This window comes from Podarcis pityusensis (assembly GCF_964106645.2).
Source record: "Podarcis pityusensis genome assembly, chromosome: 1".
NCBI lineage: Eukaryota > Metazoa > Chordata > Lepidosauria > Squamata > Lacertidae > Podarcis > Podarcis pityusensis.
The window spans coordinates 33,277,708-33,298,814 of record NC_138028.1 but is presented as its reverse complement, the minus strand read 5'-3'; the positions used below and the strand labels follow the sequence as shown (position 1 = coordinate 33,298,814).

Genomic DNA, 21,107 nt, shown 5'->3' with positions numbered 1-21,107 from the left:
ATTGCAGGGGGTTGGACGACATAACCCTTGCCATCCCTTCCGATTCTCCGATTCTATGATTCTCCTTGCTGAATCTGTTATTTCCTATCACTATTCTCTGGCTTTGACAACTGCTGCCAGCACTATTTTGAGGATACCTAGTGCGATAAAAAATACCATGGCATTCACACGCACGGGATATATTCAGAAATGACCCTTACATTTAAAATTTCAGAGAAAAGACATTGAGTGGGTAACACTGCTCAGCAGCTGGCAACATGGCTGTACCCTGGAGCAGAACTGTTTTCATTGACATCCAATGAAGGGGTCCTTGGAGGGTGTAAGGGAGTCTACCTGCAGCAACTGCCAGTGCCTTCTTGCGGAGCACCAGCTCAGACCTTGAGAACCATAGTTTTTGGTGCAATTCTCCTTTTCAGCATGCTCAGGCTGCTTTGTAAAGTGTAACATTTCCCTTTGCTCCAGTTCAACCCCATTTGAAACCGGTTTCACACATGGTACCCTTGGAAGAAGCATTCCACCCTACCATATTTCTGTCAGGAGCTCGTCCTACACTCAAGTAGGACCCTGGTAGAGACACATGCCTGACTGGCATGTTCCCTCCTTCCTGGTCGATCGTTCGGGAGCTTCAAAAGCTTTCTTCTGCCTGAACATCACAGCAACCGATGCCAACAGACATCGGCACATTTAGGGATCTGCAGAGTCTTCGCAGTTTGCATGACAGACCTCAGCAACTCAGCATTTTGGCTAATCTACTTTATTTACATATTAACACACACGGAGCACTGCAACATGGCTCCCTCTCTCTCTAGCATCAGACAGCAAACAGAAAAAGAACAAAGGACAATAGTCCCACTTCACAGAACACAGTAACACAAACATCCTGTCTACGTCACTTCCCACTCTGTGGAGTCAAAACATATACCGTCATGAGATAGACAACAATCCCATGACTGCAATCATGGAGCAGGAATTCTAACAATTTCTACCAGGGCTTCTGTCATACCTTTCTCCCAATATTTAACTCTCCTTTGACACTAAGTCCACAGGAGTATGGAGTACTGGGCCAGTTGCAGATGCTTGAAGCATCCCTCAATGTGGTCTTTCTTCTGGAGGACAGGTGCCAGTGGTGGGTGGGGCTAGAGCAGGCTTCCTACAACTCCCATGATCCCTAGCTAGCAGGACCAGTGGTCAGGGATGATGGGAATTGTAGTCTCAAAACATCCAGAGGGCCGAGGTTGAGGAAGCCTGGGCTAGAGGGAAAAGTGGATGGAGCAATTTACCCTTGTGCTAATTTCTACACACCCTTCTCCATCCTCTACCCTGGCAAGCAAGAGGCAGAATCAGAGTTCAAAGACATATTCCAACCGAGCAAAAACACTAGAGAAGGTGCGAAGTGGAGCTGGTGAGGGGTGGGGTGTGGCATGGGGAGAGTTTGATACTTCAGTGGATGGGTCAGTGCCTAAGGCCAAAGCAACTTTTCATGTAAGATGACTTGTATACGGATGGGATTTTAAATCTCCTTTATACATTTCCAAATGGATGAAGCACAAGCATTATGAAACATGTCACCTTACACCGCGTAGCACATGGAAAACTGGTCCTACTGCAGTATTCAAAAATGTATCTATAAATCACAACATGGTAAGTTAATTCCCTGAATGCAGTGTAGGATTCTATGTTAAAAACCGTGCTACAAACACTTGTGAAAAGTTAATTTGGACAATAACCCTACAATATGTTTGTACTCAGAAATAAGTCCTATTGAGCTCAGTGGATTGCTTTGAAAGGCTGAAATTCTATACGCAAAGCTCTGGGAGTCGTATGTCTCCTTGAAGTCAATGAGACTTCACTTTGAGTAAACTTACAAAATATTGTACTGTAGAAGTGAGCAACAAAATCAGTGCAAAATTAGGTGAAATGAGGACTGCGGCCATGAATAATTTAAAGCCTAAATGGCAAAATTACAGCACAAGCCTTTGCCTGTCTACTCAGAGGTAAGCGCCATTGAGTTCTATAGGGTTTCCCCCCAGAAAAGTATGTATGGGATTGAAGCCTAAGTATCAAAACAGATTTTCATATTGCACATTCAACTAACAGATCTACAATTTTTTCTATATATTGTCACAACGAACTTTTTCATGGAATTTTAGGTATTCCTTTAATGTTTCTCATACCCTCCATGCATGCTACCTAGCAATCTTTTGCACTTAAAATTTGCTTTCAAAATACAATTGCTTCCTAAAGCCATAAACAGAAGAACTAGTTAGTATGTAGCAACTCTGTTTCATATTATGGGGACAGTTTTGAAGCTGAACAATCCTAGGAAACTCTAAATGAAGGACCAAAATGCACACAACCAAGCGAGCCATTCAGAAAATTCAACAGTTTGCTTCAATGGCTCACTTTTTTTTCAGAGCTCAAAATATCCTTATCATAATAGAGTGAAGCAACTTTTGTTGCTGTTGAACAGTGATTTTTTTTTTTTAAAAAATGCTATGGTAAAAAAAATAAAATGCTTTCTTCACAAACTTCCAAAGAAAAATAATTGCAAAATATATGTCTTCGTGTATCTAATAACCAGTGCTGTCCATCTGGCAAAGATACATTTAAATCTAAGTTCCACAGAGGAGAGAAAAAAACGTCAAAGTACTTACCATATGTCTCAATAACATTAAGGTAAAAATGTCTGGGAAGGAACACATGCAAAATATGTATTTGCCCAACAAGATCATCTGTTAACCATTGTACTGGCACTGTTCATGTCTTTTCTTTAAGTCGAAACTAAATCAGGGCTATAAAGTTTGGCTTTTTATCCTTCAGAATTACCAGCTTTCTTTCAGAAAGGGGGGGGGGCAGAGAAAGACAGAAAGAGGCACAGACAGACAGACAAAGGATCTGAACTCTTCAAAGTGAAATTGTCTTTGACACATGGCGTCCAAGTGACATATTACCTTAATTATAATGGCTTTATTTTTACATGCAAATGGATTTACCAAAGGAATAGACAATTATATTTTTCTTCTGAACAGGAACTCGGCCTTGTTTGTTTATCTGAGTGATCTTTTATCAGCGCAGCAGTTTTATAATTCAAGGCAGCCTTTCTCTGTAAGTTTCCCCGAGATGTGGATGGCAGGTATGGAGGCAGCTGTACAAAATTACCACAATACAACTCGAATTATTGTATCAAATTTTAAGGGATTCCAAGGGCCATCTAGTGCATGTGTGTGTGTGTGTGTGTGTGCGCGCACACACACACACACACACACACACACACAAACGTTTGGTGATTCACCCCCGCTTCTCTGGGTAATTATTTCCTAGTAAATTGGGACAAATCTACAATTTCCTTAGAAGTAAGTGCCACTGAATTCAATGCGACTTTCTTCTGAGGATTGTATCGTTAGTGTTGAAACAAAGCTCATGGGGAAGGTCTCTCAAGCAAGTTGTCCTAATTCAATCTATACTAAAATAAAAATTCCTAATTTATAGACTCATAATTATGTGAGCATCCAATTATAGATACTGATGGACTTTGTATACATAAATATAGTGTGGGGGGAATCTTAGTCTGTAATCATCATGTATTTATCAACAGATGTTTGAACATTGTGTGTGTGTGTGTGTGTGTGTGTGTGTGTATGCATTCACATGCATGCAACCACAAAATCTGCTTCCTTATCTAAATCAAGTACTCCACATTCTTTTCTCTTTTCAATCTAAGATTAGCAAGCAATCCAGACAATTCTATCTGAAATGCAAGGTTACCAGCAGGCCACTGAATTTCAGATTGCACGGCACAGGAAGTATAAGGAAAGTTTCTCCTTTAAAGAGTGGATGGACAGAATGTGCTCTATAGTACTCTCTGAACGTCTAACCCACTATGTGAGGGTAAGCCTGAGGTTTTGCAAAGAAAGAGCATTTGGACACAGTGTGTCTTTAAGCTATGTCAACCTTTTGTATTTGCCCACCCCTATCATCCATGTTACACGGTGGGGAGGTTCTGTATCCTAAAGGGAAGGCCCAAATTAAAATGGTTCGCATCTGGAAAGAATTCAAAGACAACTTTTATTTTTACTGATGTGTATTCAACAATGGTTTATATGTTATCAAGTTCTCCATTTTCATACCTTATACTGCTGCCTAATTCTGTGTACCATTCACTACTCAATAAAAACATTTCTAAAGAAAAGAAAAGAAAAGAAAAGAAAAGAAAAGAAAAGAAAAGAAAAGAAAAGGTAGAGACGGGCTACTACTATCCCATCAATTCAGATATAGTGAGACATGTGTAAGAGGTCTACACTCGGCTTAATGGAGTTCTAATCTGAAAAAAGGACTTCATCTGAAATTCCAGATGGTATAATACTTGCTTAACTCTCCATCTATTTCATGGAGGACCCCAGACATCCATAGGGCCTGCCTTTTAAAAAGAATTTATGGGACCAGCAGTTTCACCTGGCCCTACTGTTATATGCCAGCTGACCACCCACATCCGTTTTCTGAAGCTGAATCCTGGTTGTGAATCTTTCCAGCTCACACATAACGTTTTTCTGACTGGGTGGCAGGTCGAGCACCTCATTTCTTCATTTTTTTTAATCGTTTGAAACAGCCAGGATTTTAAGAATTTATTTTGGTGTTTCCGTTATGTTTCGGAAAAAGCTGATTTGAGCACAGAGAAAGCAGGCAACGAATGTTTTACACAAAGAAACAAAGCCCATTTGTGAAAAGCTCTTAATCGCACAGAATTTTCACAGTGCTATTTGGGAAAAAAAATCGGGTTTAAAAATGTGTGCTAGTGTTTTGTTGGTTACAGTATAGTTATTGTCGTTGTTAGTTGTTGGCATCTTGGTGGGGTGGGGTGGGGTGGGGTGGCAGTACAGTGGTACCTCGGGTTAACTTAATTCGTTCCAGAATTTAATTCATTCCAGAGGTCCGTTCTTAACCTGAAACTGTTCTTAACCTGAAGCTCCACTTTAGCTAATGGGGCCTCCTGCTGCCACCACACCACCGAAGCACAATTTCTGTTCTCATCCTGAAGCAAAGTTCTTAACCCGAGGTACTATTTCTGGGTTTGCGGAGTCTGTAACCTGAAGCGTCTGTAACCTGAAGCGTATTTAACCCGAGGTACCACTGTATTCATTTGAACTTCCCCATGCCACATGGCCATGGCTTATTGGGAGGTAGAAGGCAAGAGGGCAATGAGGTCGTTGCATGCAAATGCACTGGCAGGAAAACTAGGTTGGGTCTGCCAGTGGTTTGCACCGCACCAGCGTCACCGCTGCCTTCTCTCTTCCCCTCAACATCTTGGTGAGCAGCAGCAATGAGGGCAACAGAAGGTCAGCAGAATACCGCTGCCCTATCACAATCATAATTTAATTTGTATGCCACCTTTCCATACTTAAAACCATGCTCAAAGTAGCTTGCAACGTGAAAAGATTTGCTTAATTACAAACATAAGTAATAATAAACCATAAATAAAACACATCAAAAAGTTTGCAACCAAATCGAAAAATTTCCACATAAATCACAGTAAGATCTAAAAAATAAAGATACAAAACATTAATATCAATAATAGCAGCAACAAACACACCTAAACAATGCCCCAGCCCCATCAACTGCTACTAGTGTTATCTCATATGTTCCCTGTCATATGTTATACAACAATAGTGAATTATATCAGTGGGATAATACCTTTACTGCCCTTTTTGGAGTTTCAGCCAAGATTGGAGGGAGTATACCTTTGTAGAAACCGAACAATCTATTGAAAGAAGAAAAAGAAAAGGTTATTCAGGTATGTACTGTATGAGCATTAGCCAAGTGGCAAACCTGTTTTCTTTTCAGAATAAAACAACTACAGTAATCTCAAGGCAGTCTTAATTATTCAGAACAGCCCTTATTGTCAACAGTGAAGGTCTGTTTTCATACTGATTGTGTAACTACTGCTGCAGTCCTTAAATTACGTATCCTGAGATAATGCCACTGACTTCAAGAGGACAAAACTGAAATGAATTATTTGAGGAACATGGCTCAAATCTGAGTCTACACCTCTGAAAGAATAAGCAAAAAGTAAACACAAATTCAACACGCAGTGTATATCGATTAGGGCTGGAAGCTATACTATCCAATAATAATCCTACTCAGAGTAGACCCATCAAAATTAAGACATGATGGTCTCAATGGGTCTACTCTAAGTAAAACTTAGTTGGATCCTATCCAGTGGGACTTGGTATTTATTACAATTTATAATTACATTTATAGCCTAGCCCTCCTCCAAGGAGCTCAAGGTGTCATATATGCAGGGTTGCCATACGTCCAGAATTTCCCTGACATTGTTGGGATTTGCCCGTTAAAAACAGTGTCCTGGTGGAAATTGCTTAAATGCACGGCAAAATCCAGACATGTGGCAACCCATGTTGGAATTTCCTTTAAAAAAGCTCAACAAGTTTGGCAAACAAAAAGCAAGACTTGTGTCCAGATTATCACTTCCTGAAACATGGCAACCCTATATATATGGTTCTCCCCACCTAAATTTATCACCACAACAGATTAGATTAGGCTGGGGGGGGCTCAAGTCACCCACTGAGCTTTAGGAATGATTGGGGAACTGAATTGTTGTCTTCTAGGTCCTAGTCCCACATTCAAACCGTACTACTTTTTAAGCAGAGAAAAACATCATTCATTAATTGTTTACTATCTAGGCAGGTAGACTTTCAATAGATAATCTTTAATGAATGGAAAGTGCTAGTGCATACACACAGATACAACCATTTGTCAGAGAGGGGAATGAAAGGCATATTTTTAGAAGGCTCCTTCAAAATTTAATTCAATTTGCAGGAACAGTTGCGGCTTAATTTCACAGTTAAGATTTGTGTGTATTTTCCCAATCATAGAATTGCAGACTTGGAAGGGACCCTGAGGGTCATCTAGTCCAATCCCCTGCAATGCAGGAATCTCAACTCAAGCACACACGGCAGATGGCCATCCAGCCTCTGCCGAAAAACCTCCAAGGAAGGAGAGTTCACCACCTCATGAGGTAGACTGTTGCACTGTCAAACAGCTCTTTATGTCAGAAAGTTCTTCCTGATGTCTACTCAGAATCTCCTTTCTTGTAACTTGAATCCATTGCTTCAGGTCCTAGCCTCCAGAGCAGGAGAAAACAAGGTTGCTCCATCCTCCATGTGACAGCCCTTTAGATAGTTGAAGATTGCTATCATATCTCCTCTCAGTCTCCTCTTTTCCAGGCTAAATATACTGTCACGGTCCGGTTTACGGGCGGTCGAAGTCCTGGCAGAGGACATCAGGACTGGGGGCAAGATGGCGGGGTGGGAGCAGGAACGAGAGTCCAGAAGCCAGGAATCAGGAAGCCCAGGGTCCGAGGGTCAGAAAACCAGGGGTCAAGAAGCCAAGGGTCCGAGGATCAGGAAGCAAGAAGCCAAACGCAGCAAGGCAGGAAGCGTGTTGCTGTGGCAAAGAGCCAAAGGGAAATGCTGACCTTATATCCCTTCCTGGCTCTTGCCACCAGGTGCTGTGAGTTACCAATCGGCCTCACCTGTGCAGCGGCACCTTGCCTCTTGAGAACAAACTTAGGAAGGCCACAGTCCTGCTAAGCCCTACCGGCCACAGGGCCTGGCTCCTGCACACACTCCTGACACATACGCAGCTCCTTCAAGCGTTCCTTGTGAGGCTTAGTTTCCAGACCCTTGATCATCTTGGTTGCCCTCCTCTGCACACATTCCAGCTTGTCAACATCCTTCTTAAATTGTGGTGCCCAGAACTGAACACAGTATTCGTGGTGTGGTCTGACCAAGGCAGAATAGACCAGGGACTATTACATCCCTTGATCTGGATGCTATACATCTTTTGATGCAGCCTAGAATAGCCTTTGCTTTTTTTGCTGCTGCATCACACTGTTGACTCGTGTTAAGCTTGTGGTCTACTAAGACCCCTAAACATATCCAGAACATATGAATGTGAGCTCTCCCTACCCCTCTTTAATTTGAGTACTCTTATACAATCCTCATGTGGGTCTTTGCCACCATTTTGTATCCGGCATGGCTAGAGGAATTACATGTAGCTTGAATAGATTTTGTTTAAAGGAAGGAGTGGAAGCAGATGGTAAGTGTAAGTGAGCTGGTAAAGGCACAACAGACCCAGCTCATCACCTGCCTTGCTGAAAATCAGATTTCTATTAAATTCTCTCCCTCAAACACCTTGCCTCCAGAAGGTCTGTATGACTTGTCATCAATGGATCGTAGCTTGTGTAAGACACACCGGATCTGTCTTGTCTGCACCTCCAACATCTATGAATTGACTTTGGCCCTGCATTACAAGGGTTCAACTTGAAGTCTACTTGTGCCCCTCAAGAGACAGACCAAGTCAGTGCATGTGGAGAGAGGGAAAAGAAAATGTGCATTTGATCTAGGAACATAGGAAACAGCAAATAATGGAAAGCACATGAGCAACGAAAACCAAAAACTGCCCAAGATATAGCCAGGATATCCTGTGATGGGAGTCGTGTCCTTACAGATATTTCTGCAGAAGCAACCTTGCTGGGAGGTAAGCTGGGACAGCTGTTTCAAGCAGTAGATTTTAGGGCTTCAGAAGAGAAATCTTTATTCATACACATGAGCACGTGTCAGAAGACAACCACACAAAAACATTGTCATTTTTTTTTGCACCATCTATTTCATTTTATGTTTTTGTAGATATGATCATCTGTCAGTTTTTTCTTGTCTTATGTCCAAGTTGCCACATTTTCTCAGCAGCTTCATGAATGTATCATGAAAACACACCATGAAAATACACCAGCATTTTATTTATGTATTTTTAATATGCATACCATATCTTCATTAAAAATATGTATACACACACACACACACACACACACACAATCAATCAATCAAGAAAAAACACATAAAAAACCAAAATCGTAGATCACAGGTTATCAGATAACCGTCCCCTTAATAGTCAGTATAACCTTGGTGGCATAGAACAGTTTTAGCAAAAATTAAAAAATGAATACTGAAGACCCATGCTGAATCTCTATTGGAAGGGCATTCCATTAGACTGGGCCAATGACACTGAAGGCTCAGTTTTGTGCTGATAAGCCTTGCCAACCTGGGGGACAAACAATCACTCCTATAGATGATCTCAGAGATTTTAGTGATCATTTCTCCTCATATATCTCATATATCCATCTGTGATTGTTATTTTCATAAATACCTACATTTTATGCAAACTTCCCCTCGGTCTAAGCATTTTTGTATACTTTTTTTGGTTGGAGAACTGCTCCACAAAATTCAGGGAGGTGTGAATTTCAAAGGATAGCTGTATTTCACTTTACATTCAGAAAAGTGCAAATTAGGTAGGTCAGTTCACATTAGAAGGGATCAGTTCAAATTAAACTGTGGACTGAATCAAATATATCCTCCATCCACAGTTGTATTGGGCCCACAAAATATTACTGATCAAAGTTTCATTATTATTATTATTATTATTATTATTATTATTATTTATCAAAGTTTCATTATGTAGGTTTATGCTGAAATGTTGGTGAGCAGCGTTATAAATAGAATCTAAGAATGTGACATAGAGGAGGAATTAAACTCACGTGATGGTGTTGTGTATTGTTACAGGATTCATTTCTGTTGGTCATTTTTTTGGGCTTCTCTATTTCTGTTCTCTGGCGCAGCCAGTTGCGCTTTCTCCTGTCCTAAGGGTCAGAGGTCTCGCTGGAATGTGACCGTGCAGGAGACTTCAGTGAGGAGGGGAGATTCAGAAAAAACTGTGAAGCTTGTCTAAACTCTAGATGTAAACCATTACTTTATGGAAAGCCAGCTCAATATTTACATTTCAACATGGTATTTTTTTCAAAAAATTTTTTTGTGGGGGGTCAATTACTTTTCCTCTAATTTGCTCTTCAAGTAACTCCCTAATTTATTTCCAAATCTGGTTCCCCCGCCTCCCCTTTCTTTTCTTCTTAACTTAGTGGGCTTGGGATGTCATTAAAGTTAGCAGTATCTCTATAATAATAAAGTATTGTATGATATAATAATATATAATATATGCAGCTGCCTCACTCTGTCTAATGGTAGGGCCAGGCCATGCTGAATGCATACAAGTGTCCTGCAGTAGTTATTTTATGGCACCTAACTAAAGTGGCCATAAAGAAAGAAGCAAATGTAAAGGCAAGGGGCAAGTGATTAGTTCTTGGCTCCAGCAGGGAGGAAAGACTTCTTTTCTGCCTGAAAGTAAAGAAAGAGACCATCTCTGCCTCTGACGAAAACACACTTCTGATAAATTTATACCTAATAAGAATATAGTGGCTACAGCGTTTGTAGCAATGACATTCAGGGAATCCCCCCCCCCAATTATCATCACATGGGGGTGTAAACATGAGGTGTGGCCCCTGATCTCAGCTCTTCCAGTGTGCCAGCACCACCAGTCCCACAGCTCCCTTGGTGTGTTGGGGGCAGAACATCTGCAGTGAGTAGACTACTCTGCTTGTGTTGGGTCCCTGTGTGATTTAGACGCCTAGAAGTTGGGAGTTCTAAATTGTGCAAGGAACCTATGTGGGTAAAAATAAGGCGTCCCGTTTTAGCAGTTATCCCTCCAACTCATGGAGGACAACAGAGATGGTGATGAGGGCAGCTACGGCGCTCAAGATATGGATAGGTCTCAAGGTCCCATAACAAATTCTAGGATTCTCCCTTCTATATTCTCCTTCATTTTTGCTATTGTTCAAGGAAGAGAACAGCACCACCAGCGATACAGATAAGCGTTCCAAATTTCAGCATGAAAGAGAAGACAAGAAAGTGTCACCACATCTCTAAACGTTTAACGAAATGGAAAGAGTTAACAGCTGCAGCTTTAACCGAAGCACAGTTAAAATGCATTATTTTGTTTCAGCATTAAGCATCTAAATGAACATCACCATTCAATTGTGTTCTGGGCAGCCACCCAAATTCGTCTTTGCAATAGTTGATTTTGAAACATTACAGTCAATCATATCTTCCCAATTTGTTCTTCTTTAAGGCTTTAGGCACCCTTCTGGTTTCCATTTCTTGTTTGGAAGCCTTGAGTCATCCATTTTGGCAACATGTCCAACCCAAATCAGTTATTTTCTCCAAATTATATTGAAATTGGGATCTTGCTTAGTTTGTTGTTTTCCTCCCCTGTCTCTCACATAATTTTCCCTTTAAGGATCAAATACAAAGCTGATTGAAGGCATGCATATAATATCCTCTTTCTTCAGTTGCTGTCAAATCCAAGCCTGTTACCCACATACTTCTGTAATTGAAACAATGACAGAAAGTACCTTTAGGGCCCTGTTCCCTTGCCCTGCATGAATCAGGGGTTCACTGGATTTAGATGAGTTGCAGAGTTCTGCCAGTGAAGATGCACAGAATGTTTGGTGTGAAATGTACAGTATTACTGATGTTAGAAATACTTTTTCAGTTTGGCAACACTGGAAGAGTGCTCTTAAAAATACACCACACAGTGCAAAGTGAGTATCTGAGTAAATCATAGGAATGCTTCCATGGATATTTGAATTGTGGCACCTTGATTTAAATAAATTTTCATAAGCTGACGCCAGGGTGCTTGGTGGGGGATGGAGGGGGGCTATTGTTTTTGTATGTTTATTACCGTGTTGCAAATAACTTCAAAAATGATTCTCTCCCTCCCCTCTTTCTTTCTCTCCCTCCCCCTCTTTCTCTCTGTGATTCCCATATAGTGCTGAAATAATAATTTATGATTCATTAAAGGGGGAAACAATCAACCTGGATGCAATTTTGATGATGGATCCAGGTTTACAATGGGTGGAGTTCTGCTCACGGAGATGCTCTGCTGGTGCAAGTGCAGCAGGGTTGTGACATTCACAAATTCTTCCTTTCCCCTGAAAAGTTAATCTACAGGGTTGGGGGACTTTTGAGAACAGCAAGGGAGGGGATCACAGGGGACTATAGGGCAACATGGAGTGGACAAAAAAATATATCTCCTCTGCTAGATCTATTACAGTGGTACCTTGGTTTTTGAACATCTCGGAAGTTGAATGTTTCAGTTTTCGAACACTGAAACCAGGAAGTAAATGCTTCCGCTTTCGAATGTGCCTCAGAAGTTGAACAGCTTCCGATAGGTGTAGGTGTTTCTCAATTAAATTTGCAGACTGCCCTTTGCACCTTGGTTTTCTAACGTTTTGGAAGTCGAACTGTCTTCCAGAACGGATTATGTTCGAAAACCGAGGTACCACTATATTATTATTAGTACAAAACAACAACAAAATAATATTGGTAGGATACCTTTTATTAGAATCAGCTAAAATATTTTCTTATTATGTTGGGTTCACTTCATTAGAAATGGGAAGGGACTGTTGTTTTTATTGGAAAGGTATACCGCTATTGCTTTTGTATTTACTTATTTTTTAATGGAACAGCATAGCTATTACTATTGCTGCCACTACTAACATTATGGACAACGATGATACAGTGGTACCTTGGTTTAAGAACAGTCCTGTTTAAGAACGATTCGGTTTACAAACACCACAAAACGGGAATAGTGTCCCGGTTTGAGAACTTTACCTCAGTCTAAGAACGGAATCCAAATAGTGGAAGGGCACCGGTGGCAGGAGGCCTCATTAGGAAAAGTGCACCTTGGTTTAAGAACGGTTTTGGTTTAAGAACGGACTTCCAGAATGGATTAAGTTAGTAAACCGAGGTACCACAGTAATTTTAAAAGTCAATTATTGCTACCATTATTATAAATTCTTTGTGGGGAGATATTCGCTAGTATATCTAGTTTAACCTTAACAGATCTCGATCTTAAAAACATCCAAATTCAAGGGAAACTGGTGCATCACTGACAGGATATATTATCAAGGAATATAGGCAAGCATCTGTGAAGTGTACTTTTAACATCCGCAAGATTAGTTCACAGGCTATTCCACAGTTAGCAATACATTTCCTATACTGCTGCATTCAAATGTCTGACCACAGCCTAGATAAACCACACATTATTTATAAGTAAAAAAACAACACAAAAAACCAGTTTGCTGTGGGTTCTTTTTAATACCATTCCACTCATTACTAGCTGTATGTAGGCCAAGTTAAAGTACATCTCAATTTGCAGATAGTCACTTAGGAAATTTATAAGCAAAGGGATTATAGTGAAAATGAATGTAATCCTTTCTTTTAAAGTATACAAAATACCTCTTCAGAAGTTAATCAAACACAGTTGAACGCATACCTAATGCTAAAAGGTTTGTGTATTGTGCATTGCTGTTTGGTATTCCAGTACTTTCAGCTACTCTGTGTACTTGGCATTCGGCATCGTCAGACATGGTGCTATTTTACATCAAACTAAGGAATATGTTTGATATCCATTCTATTCTGCACATACTCTCTATATTCTGTTCAAATTTACGAAATATTCATTGAATATTTGATGCCTGTTTCTGATGTCCTGTATTTCCTTTAAATATTTGACCATATCTGATTGCAGACGTGCAATAATAGTTATGTTATGCAATGGCAGTAGTATCAAACAGTATCAGACCAATTGGCTTCAAGTAGGTAGCCGTGCTGGTCTGCCGTAGTAAAAATAAATTAAAATAATTCCATAAAAAGATAGTTTAAAAGACTCTTCTTAAAAACCTAAAAACTCCCTTAAAAGAATCAAGTCTTCAAAAAAGTTGTATGATCTAAGAAAGTCTTTAAAAGAATCATTCCAAAAGAATTAAAAAATTATAATGTAGCACTTTAGAGACCAACTGAGTAGTTTTAGGTATAAGCTTTCATGTGCATGCACACTTCTTCAGATACACTGAAACAGAAGTCATCAGACCCTTATATATAATCAGACCATTTGGGATTAGTATCAGACAGTATTTGTTGGCTGTCATAAAAGAATCTTCTTCTTTTTTGGCGATCACTCGTAGCCGAGTAAGATTGCCTTCCATAAACACGGTTTTAACAATGAGTCTGCCAGTGACAGTGGAGGCCAATTCTGGATTCACACGTCCTTCCACAGTGGGGACATTGGTTTCTGGGTGGGAGTTGATCATGGTGAGGGTTTGCCAAGTGTGCCTTTCTCTTAGCACGTTTCTCCCTTTCGTCCTGAGTTTGAGGGTCTTCAAAGCCCATGACACCTTTGGTAAAGGCTGTTCTCCAACTGGAGCGCTCGGAAGTGTTTCCCAATCCTTAGTATTTGACAGCATGTGATATTCAACAGCAAGTGAAATACAGGCTTGTACTCAACATGACACTAAGGTGAGTGTTCTGTCAGTGAAAGGTTTTCTCCTAGCACAATGGAATGTTCTCTCCCATCCCCCACCCACCCCATAAATCTGTTCTGGGGGTTCCCCAGCCTTGCGGAGCATATTTGGCAACAGTGAGGGGCATGCACAGGGTGAGGAGAGGGAAGAAATACTGTTGCATTAGTACTAATCCTTGCACCAGTGCAATAATTTAATTGAACAGTGGCTTTCATATTGAATGTGTGTCAAATCAACAAAGAAATGCCAACCATTTTAAAGGTGAAATGTCACATTTAAAATTCAAAACTGAATTCTGTATTCAAAAATTCACATTCAATATCAGATAGCGAAATAGGAAAATATGGCAGCATGTCTACTGTGCTCCACTGAATGCAAAGAGAAGTTATACTCAAGAAGAGTATACACATTACATAATACTCATGCTATAATATGCCCATTAAAATAGTCACTTTATTACTTATTCCTTTCCTCCTTAGGGCTCAAGGCAGCATGCATGCTTCTTCCCCTCCCAATTTTATCCTCACCTTGCCTCTGTGAGGCATATTAGGCTGGGAGACAGTGACTGGCCCGTAGTCACCTTGTGAGCTTCCTGGCTGAGTGGGGATTTGAACCCGTCTCCCAGATCTTAATATAACACACTAACCACTACATCACACTGGCTTTCTAAATTCCCCAAATAAAGACACTTAGGGCAGCCCAAGGAGAAGGACACATATAATGTGCAAAAGGAGGTCAATCTAAAGCAGTGAGGATGTTAATGAAATATATTTTTAGACTACTTTGGAAGATTCCAGCTCAGAACTGGCTCAGGAACCACTGGGTTGGCCAGCAAACGGATGAATAATCAGCATCAATCTAATTTATTTGGAATGACAGTCATGGCCATATTTACAACATATGGGTCAGATTAAGTAGTAGTTGCGCGCCATCATCCTATGTGACTTTGTTATTTTTGCAGAGAAACGAGTCTCCCTTCCACAGTTATTAATCACCCCTCAATCTCTTGCTCAAAACCCTTGCTAATTTTTGGCTGCCTGTTCTGTTCACGACGCACCTATAAATAGATTCAGCAAGAGAAGGAAAGATGAGAACACTGTCCTCTCTTCAGCAACAGAAAGCGAAACTGGAAACAATTGCTTGGTGTGTTGTTGTTTTTAAAAAAGTGTACAAACTAAATTCAAATCTTATTCCCTCTAGCCTGCAGTACTCTATCTACATATTTTTTGTAGCCAAGTATGGTTTTTTTGGGTAAAGTCTAGAGGGAAGATGGGTCTTATGACCTCAGCTGTGTACTTTGCAGCAAATGCAGAGTATTCATTAGTGGTTCAGAAATCCACATCTTGTACTGAATTTCAGCTTATAGATTTTGTCTTACTTCCTCAGAAAAGAAAATGGCAGTGGGTGTATTCTGTTGTAATAATACATCGAACAATACAACTGAGCCCTGTCATCTTGGTTTACTCTTATTGTGAATGCTATGGGTCAACTTTAGGGGACGCGGGTGGCGCTGTGGGTTAAACCACAGAGCCTAGGGCTTGCTGATCAGAAGGTCGGCGGTTCGAATCTCCGTGACAGAGTGAGCTCCCGTTGCTTGGTCCCTGCTCCTGCCAACCTAGCAGTTCGAAAGCACATCAAAGTGCAAGTAGATAAATAGGTACTGCTCCAGCGGGAAGGTAAACGGCATTTCTGTGCTCTGCTCTGGTTCGCCAGAAGCAGCTTAGTCATGTTGGCCACATGACCCGGAAGCTGTACACCGGCTCCCTCGGCCAATAAAGTGAGATGAGCGCCGCAACCCCAGAGTCGGTCACGACTGGACCTAATGGTCAGGGGTCCCTTTACCTTTACGGGTCAACTTCAACATATTAGGTATATCAGCAGGGTAGCCCGTCTCTGGTACATGTGTTTTTAAAATACAGACCTTATTGTCTGGGTTAGAAAGTAGACCCAGGATCTTGGAGGAATCTGGCAGATCTGGGGTGGGACCATTGTAAAATCTGGTAGATGAAGTGTGGTGTCAAGGTAAAATCAAGGAGTGTGAGCAGATCTTGACAGAATCTGGAGCTTATTAGTTTTTCAGCCCTAGGCAACCCGTAGTACTGGTTATCTGACAGAACAATGATTAACTGGTTAGACCTGTAAATAGTAACTAGCTAGGAAATGTATTTATTGGTACAACGGTTTCCTATGTTCCTAGCTGATGAGCAGCCAAATATCTATGGTGGGGGTAGATGTGTTAGTTTTGTACCATATGGCTCCCATCACCTCCATTGTTCTAAAGACTTTTTCAGTCTGCCACAGAGTCAGCATGGATGCAATGCTACCTGACTCATGGGTGAACTACATGTTACATGAAAATCATGCATCCAAGTCCTGAGATGGGTTGCCAATGCACTAAAATAACCAGGTATGAAAAACTGAACAAAAATTAGATTTGAAATCAATAGGGTTGAGCCAAAAGATCTCAACATGTTGAAATAGGGGAGGGCACTAGCTAAGGAAAGACTGCTACAGAGCGCATTTTGTCCCATTCAAAAATTGGAGGATATATTCATTATGGTGTTAATTTCCACTGTCTGTGCCACTTTTATAATTTCCACTGTCTGTGCCACACAAATACACAAACACCCCAATTGACTTTCCCCTGTCTTTCTCTTAACAATAGAAAACAGTTATAGGCAAGCCAGAAGAAATTTCCCCAAAGCTTATAAACTAGAAAAATGTCTCATTATGACTCAGATTGTCAGAACTGGATGAACGTTCAGCAGGCATTTTTAGCTGTCCAAACACTAGGGCAAAAATTATAGAAGGATTCTTTTCTGGCCTTTTGCTAACAGAACTTTCCTTTGCATAACAGGTACATCAGGAAACAGTCACTGGTTAAATATTGCACCACACCTAGGTCTATTCACGCAGAAAAATGTGAGAAAATGCATTTGGAACTTTTGTTATGAGAGAGGATGACAGCAATTTGTTCTTTTCTCTAACGTCACCAAAGACAAACCTTTGCAATTGTATGCTGAGTGTAATGACAACATGACACAGAATTAAGCTATTTAATATCATCACAAAAGAATGGATTAGGAAGGAATCAGTTTCATTGCAGATTGATAACCTTCGCTGGAAAGAAGTATTTTTTTATTTTTTGCATCAGCATATCTACATACAGTCACTGTGGAGACTTAATTAGTAGAGTACTATTTCCCACCTTACTTTTAAATAAAAAGCCCCAAAGGCAGTAAAGATGACTGTATATATTATTTTATCATTCTGGCTATCTTAATTCAATACAGCAATGGAGTTTGCAAACACTTCTGCATTTCCACTTATTGGTGACTGCATTTTAGATTACTTAAAAGTACCAAATTTGCACTTAAAAAAAAATAACCTCAATGTCTAAATAAGCTCACTTGTAGGCAAATATAACTGCAGGTGCAAGATGCTGTCTGAGTTGATTTGCACTTCCAAATATACAGGCAGAAAGCATTTACATGTCCCAATTTCCCTTGCTTACAAGGCTACATTGCTTAGAGCTGCTTTTATCTGAATTTTCATTTCTATGAACATACGCTCAAGCTCATGTCATATGGACTAGTTATTAACTAAAATATTCACGACAGCCCCCACCCAACACTTCATGCACAGCTTCTGAGTGAAGCAGGAAGTTCAAGGACTTTTTCAACATTATGCTTTTGCTTCATGGAGAGGATTTATATGTCGAGAAAATCATGGAAAGTGCCTAGCTTCTCATAATCCACGTAACAATATGTGCATAGAAGCTACATATTCTGCATAATGATGTAGATAATTAATAATGAGGAGGAGGAGGAGGAGTTTGGATTTGATATTTATCACTACCCGAAGGAGTCTCAAAGGGGCTAACATTCTCCTTTCCCTTCCTCCCCCACAATAAACACTCTGTGAGGTGAGTGGGGCTGAGAGACTTCAGAGAAGTGTGACTAGCCCAAGGTCATCCAGCAGCTGCATGTGGAGGAGCGGAGATGTGAACCCGGTTCCCCAGATTACAAGTCTACCGCTCTTAACCACTACAGCACAATCATATGACAGTTGTTACCTGTGGAAAGCGGGATGAATGCACACTATCTCCATCCCATCAGGTCCTATACATTCAGCATGGATGTTTATCAGTCACAAACTATTATTATTATTATTATTATTAATAATAATAATAACTTATACTCTGCCTTCCCTCAGCTGACATATAAAAATGAGAACAACTATAAACATAGAAAAAACAATAATTAAGAAGCAATTAAATATTGGTAGAAGTAAAACTATATACATATATAAAATTTATTAGAACCATGCAAATAATTATAATAAAACAGCGTGGCGCCAGCCCTTTCATTAAAAGCACTCACTTCCCAAAAGCATTTGGAACAAATAGCTTTTGCTATTATCCAGCAGGGCTCTTCTTATGTTAAGCATTTTAATATACTATTAGTTATGGTGGTTATTCTCTCTCCAAATGTCCTGACATGGCCACATGCCATTTTTGCCTCCTTTTGAGGTAGGTAAGAAAGAGAGGGAGAGGGAGAGAATCACTGCGGCAGCTAGACTGGGAGTGGCCGCCGAGACCACATAACACCGGTCCTGAAAGACCTACATTGGCTCCCAGTATGTTTCCGAGCACAGTTCAAAGTGTTGGTGCTGACCTTTAAAGCCCTAAATGGCGTCGGCCCAGTATACCTGAAGGAGCGTCTCCACTCCCATCATTCAGCCCAGACACTGAGGTCCACCGCTGAGGGCCTTTTGGCGATTCCCTCACTGCGAGAAGCAAAGTTACAGGGAACCAGGCAGAGGGCCTTCTTGGTAGTGGCACCCTCCCTGTGGAATGCCCTCCCACCAGATGTCAAGGAAATAAACAACTATATGACATTTAGTAGACATCTGAAGGCTGCCCTGTTTAGGGAGGTTTTTAATGACTGGTGTTTTAATGTATTTTTAACCTTCTGTTGGAAGTTGCTGGGGAAACCCAGCTAGATGGGCGGGGTAGAAATAATAAATTATTATTATATTATTACTATTATTATTATTATTATTTGCTCATGACCAGCCAAGGAGCTTCATAGTTGATCAGGAATTTGAAGATCAGTTCCCCAGATCCAAATCCAGTTGTTGTTTGACTCCAAATCCTATCACTTCCAGATAGCATGGCTAACGGGAGTTGTGTAAGCCAACAACATCTGGAGAGCCACAGTTTCCCCACCCTACTCCAGCCAGTGCCTTATCATTTATTTTTACCACTAAAGATTTTTGTTGTGAACTTTCCCAGTCCTTTCCATCAAAAGCCAACCCATCCTGTAATGCATAGAGGTCCCTTCTGCTGTTTTTTTTAATCAGGACTTGTCTGTCTAGATTAGCGGTGACATACACACTACGTAATGTCACAGTCCTTGTAGATTTTATTTTTCAAACACCTTACAATGTGTTCTTTGAACAGCCAACCTGCCTCAGCAAGTTTCATTCCCTTTTTGAAATGTTTTCTTTATCTGTGTTCTTTTGATCAGTCAAAACGTTCCAGCCCTAGCAAAGAAGAGCTGCCATCTTGGCATGCAAGGAAATAATGTCAATTAATCTTAGCTGTGTAGCACCATAGTTATTGTTGTTATCATTCCATATTTCTTCAAAACAGGCCAAATGTCTCCAAAGGCCTTTAGGCTCCTGTCCAAACTTACAATGCAGATGATATAATAAACTAAAATCAACTCACTGTAATTGACTTTTCATTTTGAGCTAGACTAGGGTAGATTAGCATCAGGCTCATGTAATGCACAGTGATTCCACAAGCTGGTTTACAACCATCTGGCTTCATCAGAAGACCCGTCACAAAGCCAACATAAATAGCAGCTCATTGGGCATGACTAAATGATTATCTGCTTTTATACAGAAGACATGCAGAGATACAACACAAACATGATCCTCTGCAGCCAGTATGAGGAGAGATTTTGTAAAAAATAAAAAATAGAAAATGCCTCTCCGTATGTCTGCCAAGAAAATAGACACTTGAGACAAAATTTTCTTCCAAGCCATAAAAGTTTGATTTGCATTCTTGTCCTTGCCTAACAGCTCATGGGAAGGAGTTACTCTATGTCTTCATCCAGGGCCATCCCAATATATTTTGCTGCCTGAGGCAAAAGACAATATTCTGTCTCCTCCACCTCCGTTCCATGTACAGAAGCTTACTCGACTGGCTGTCAAATTTTACTTCAGTGCTCACAATGGGATAGCATCCTCCTTTGCACTTGGGGACAGCAGTCTCATTCAGCAGATGCATGACAAGCCTATGGTAACATAGATCTGAGGAGAATAATACATGCATGCATACATACATACATACATACATAATTTTATTAGCATGCTGCCTTTCTATAGTTCAAACCATGCTCAAGGTGGTTTAGAACATGGGGAAAAAACACAACAGAAAATCATAAACAATAAATAAAACATCAAAAAATACATAACCAAATGGAACTATTTCCACATAAATTGTAAGATCTAAAATAAAAACAAATCATATTATTATTATTTATTAATAATATTAATAATAGCAGCAACTGCACCCCCAAACAATAGTCCTTAAACAATACCCCAGCTCAATATAATGTCGAGGGTACTCAGGATAATGGCTGAGATGAAGCCACTGTTGTTCCACCACCCAGAACCAGCAACCTGAGGCAATTATCTCATTCTGCCTAATGGTAGGGCCGGTGCTCACTTCATCTGGTTTTTTTTAATCCTCAGAACAATTCTAGAATATTGGTGCAGAAGATTAGGTGCAGAAGAACAGATCAAGGCTGATCACCAGTCCTGAAAGCAG

General features: G+C 40.4%; 1 protein-coding gene across 3 annotated transcripts in view; it reads right to left on the bottom strand.

Annotated features, from left to right (window-relative positions):
- SLC25A21 (solute carrier family 25 member 21) overlaps positions 1-21,107 on the bottom strand; it is a 222,351-nt gene that overhangs the window by 18,346 nt on the left and 182,898 nt on the right. For all 3 annotated transcript variants that reach the window (XM_080979240.1, XM_080979239.1, XM_080979241.1), the window contains one exon: positions 5,689-5,755. In XM_080979240.1, coding sequence (XP_080835366.1) covers positions 5,689-5,755 — 67 coding nt within the window. The remainder of the gene's footprint in view (positions 1-5,688; positions 5,756-21,107) is intronic.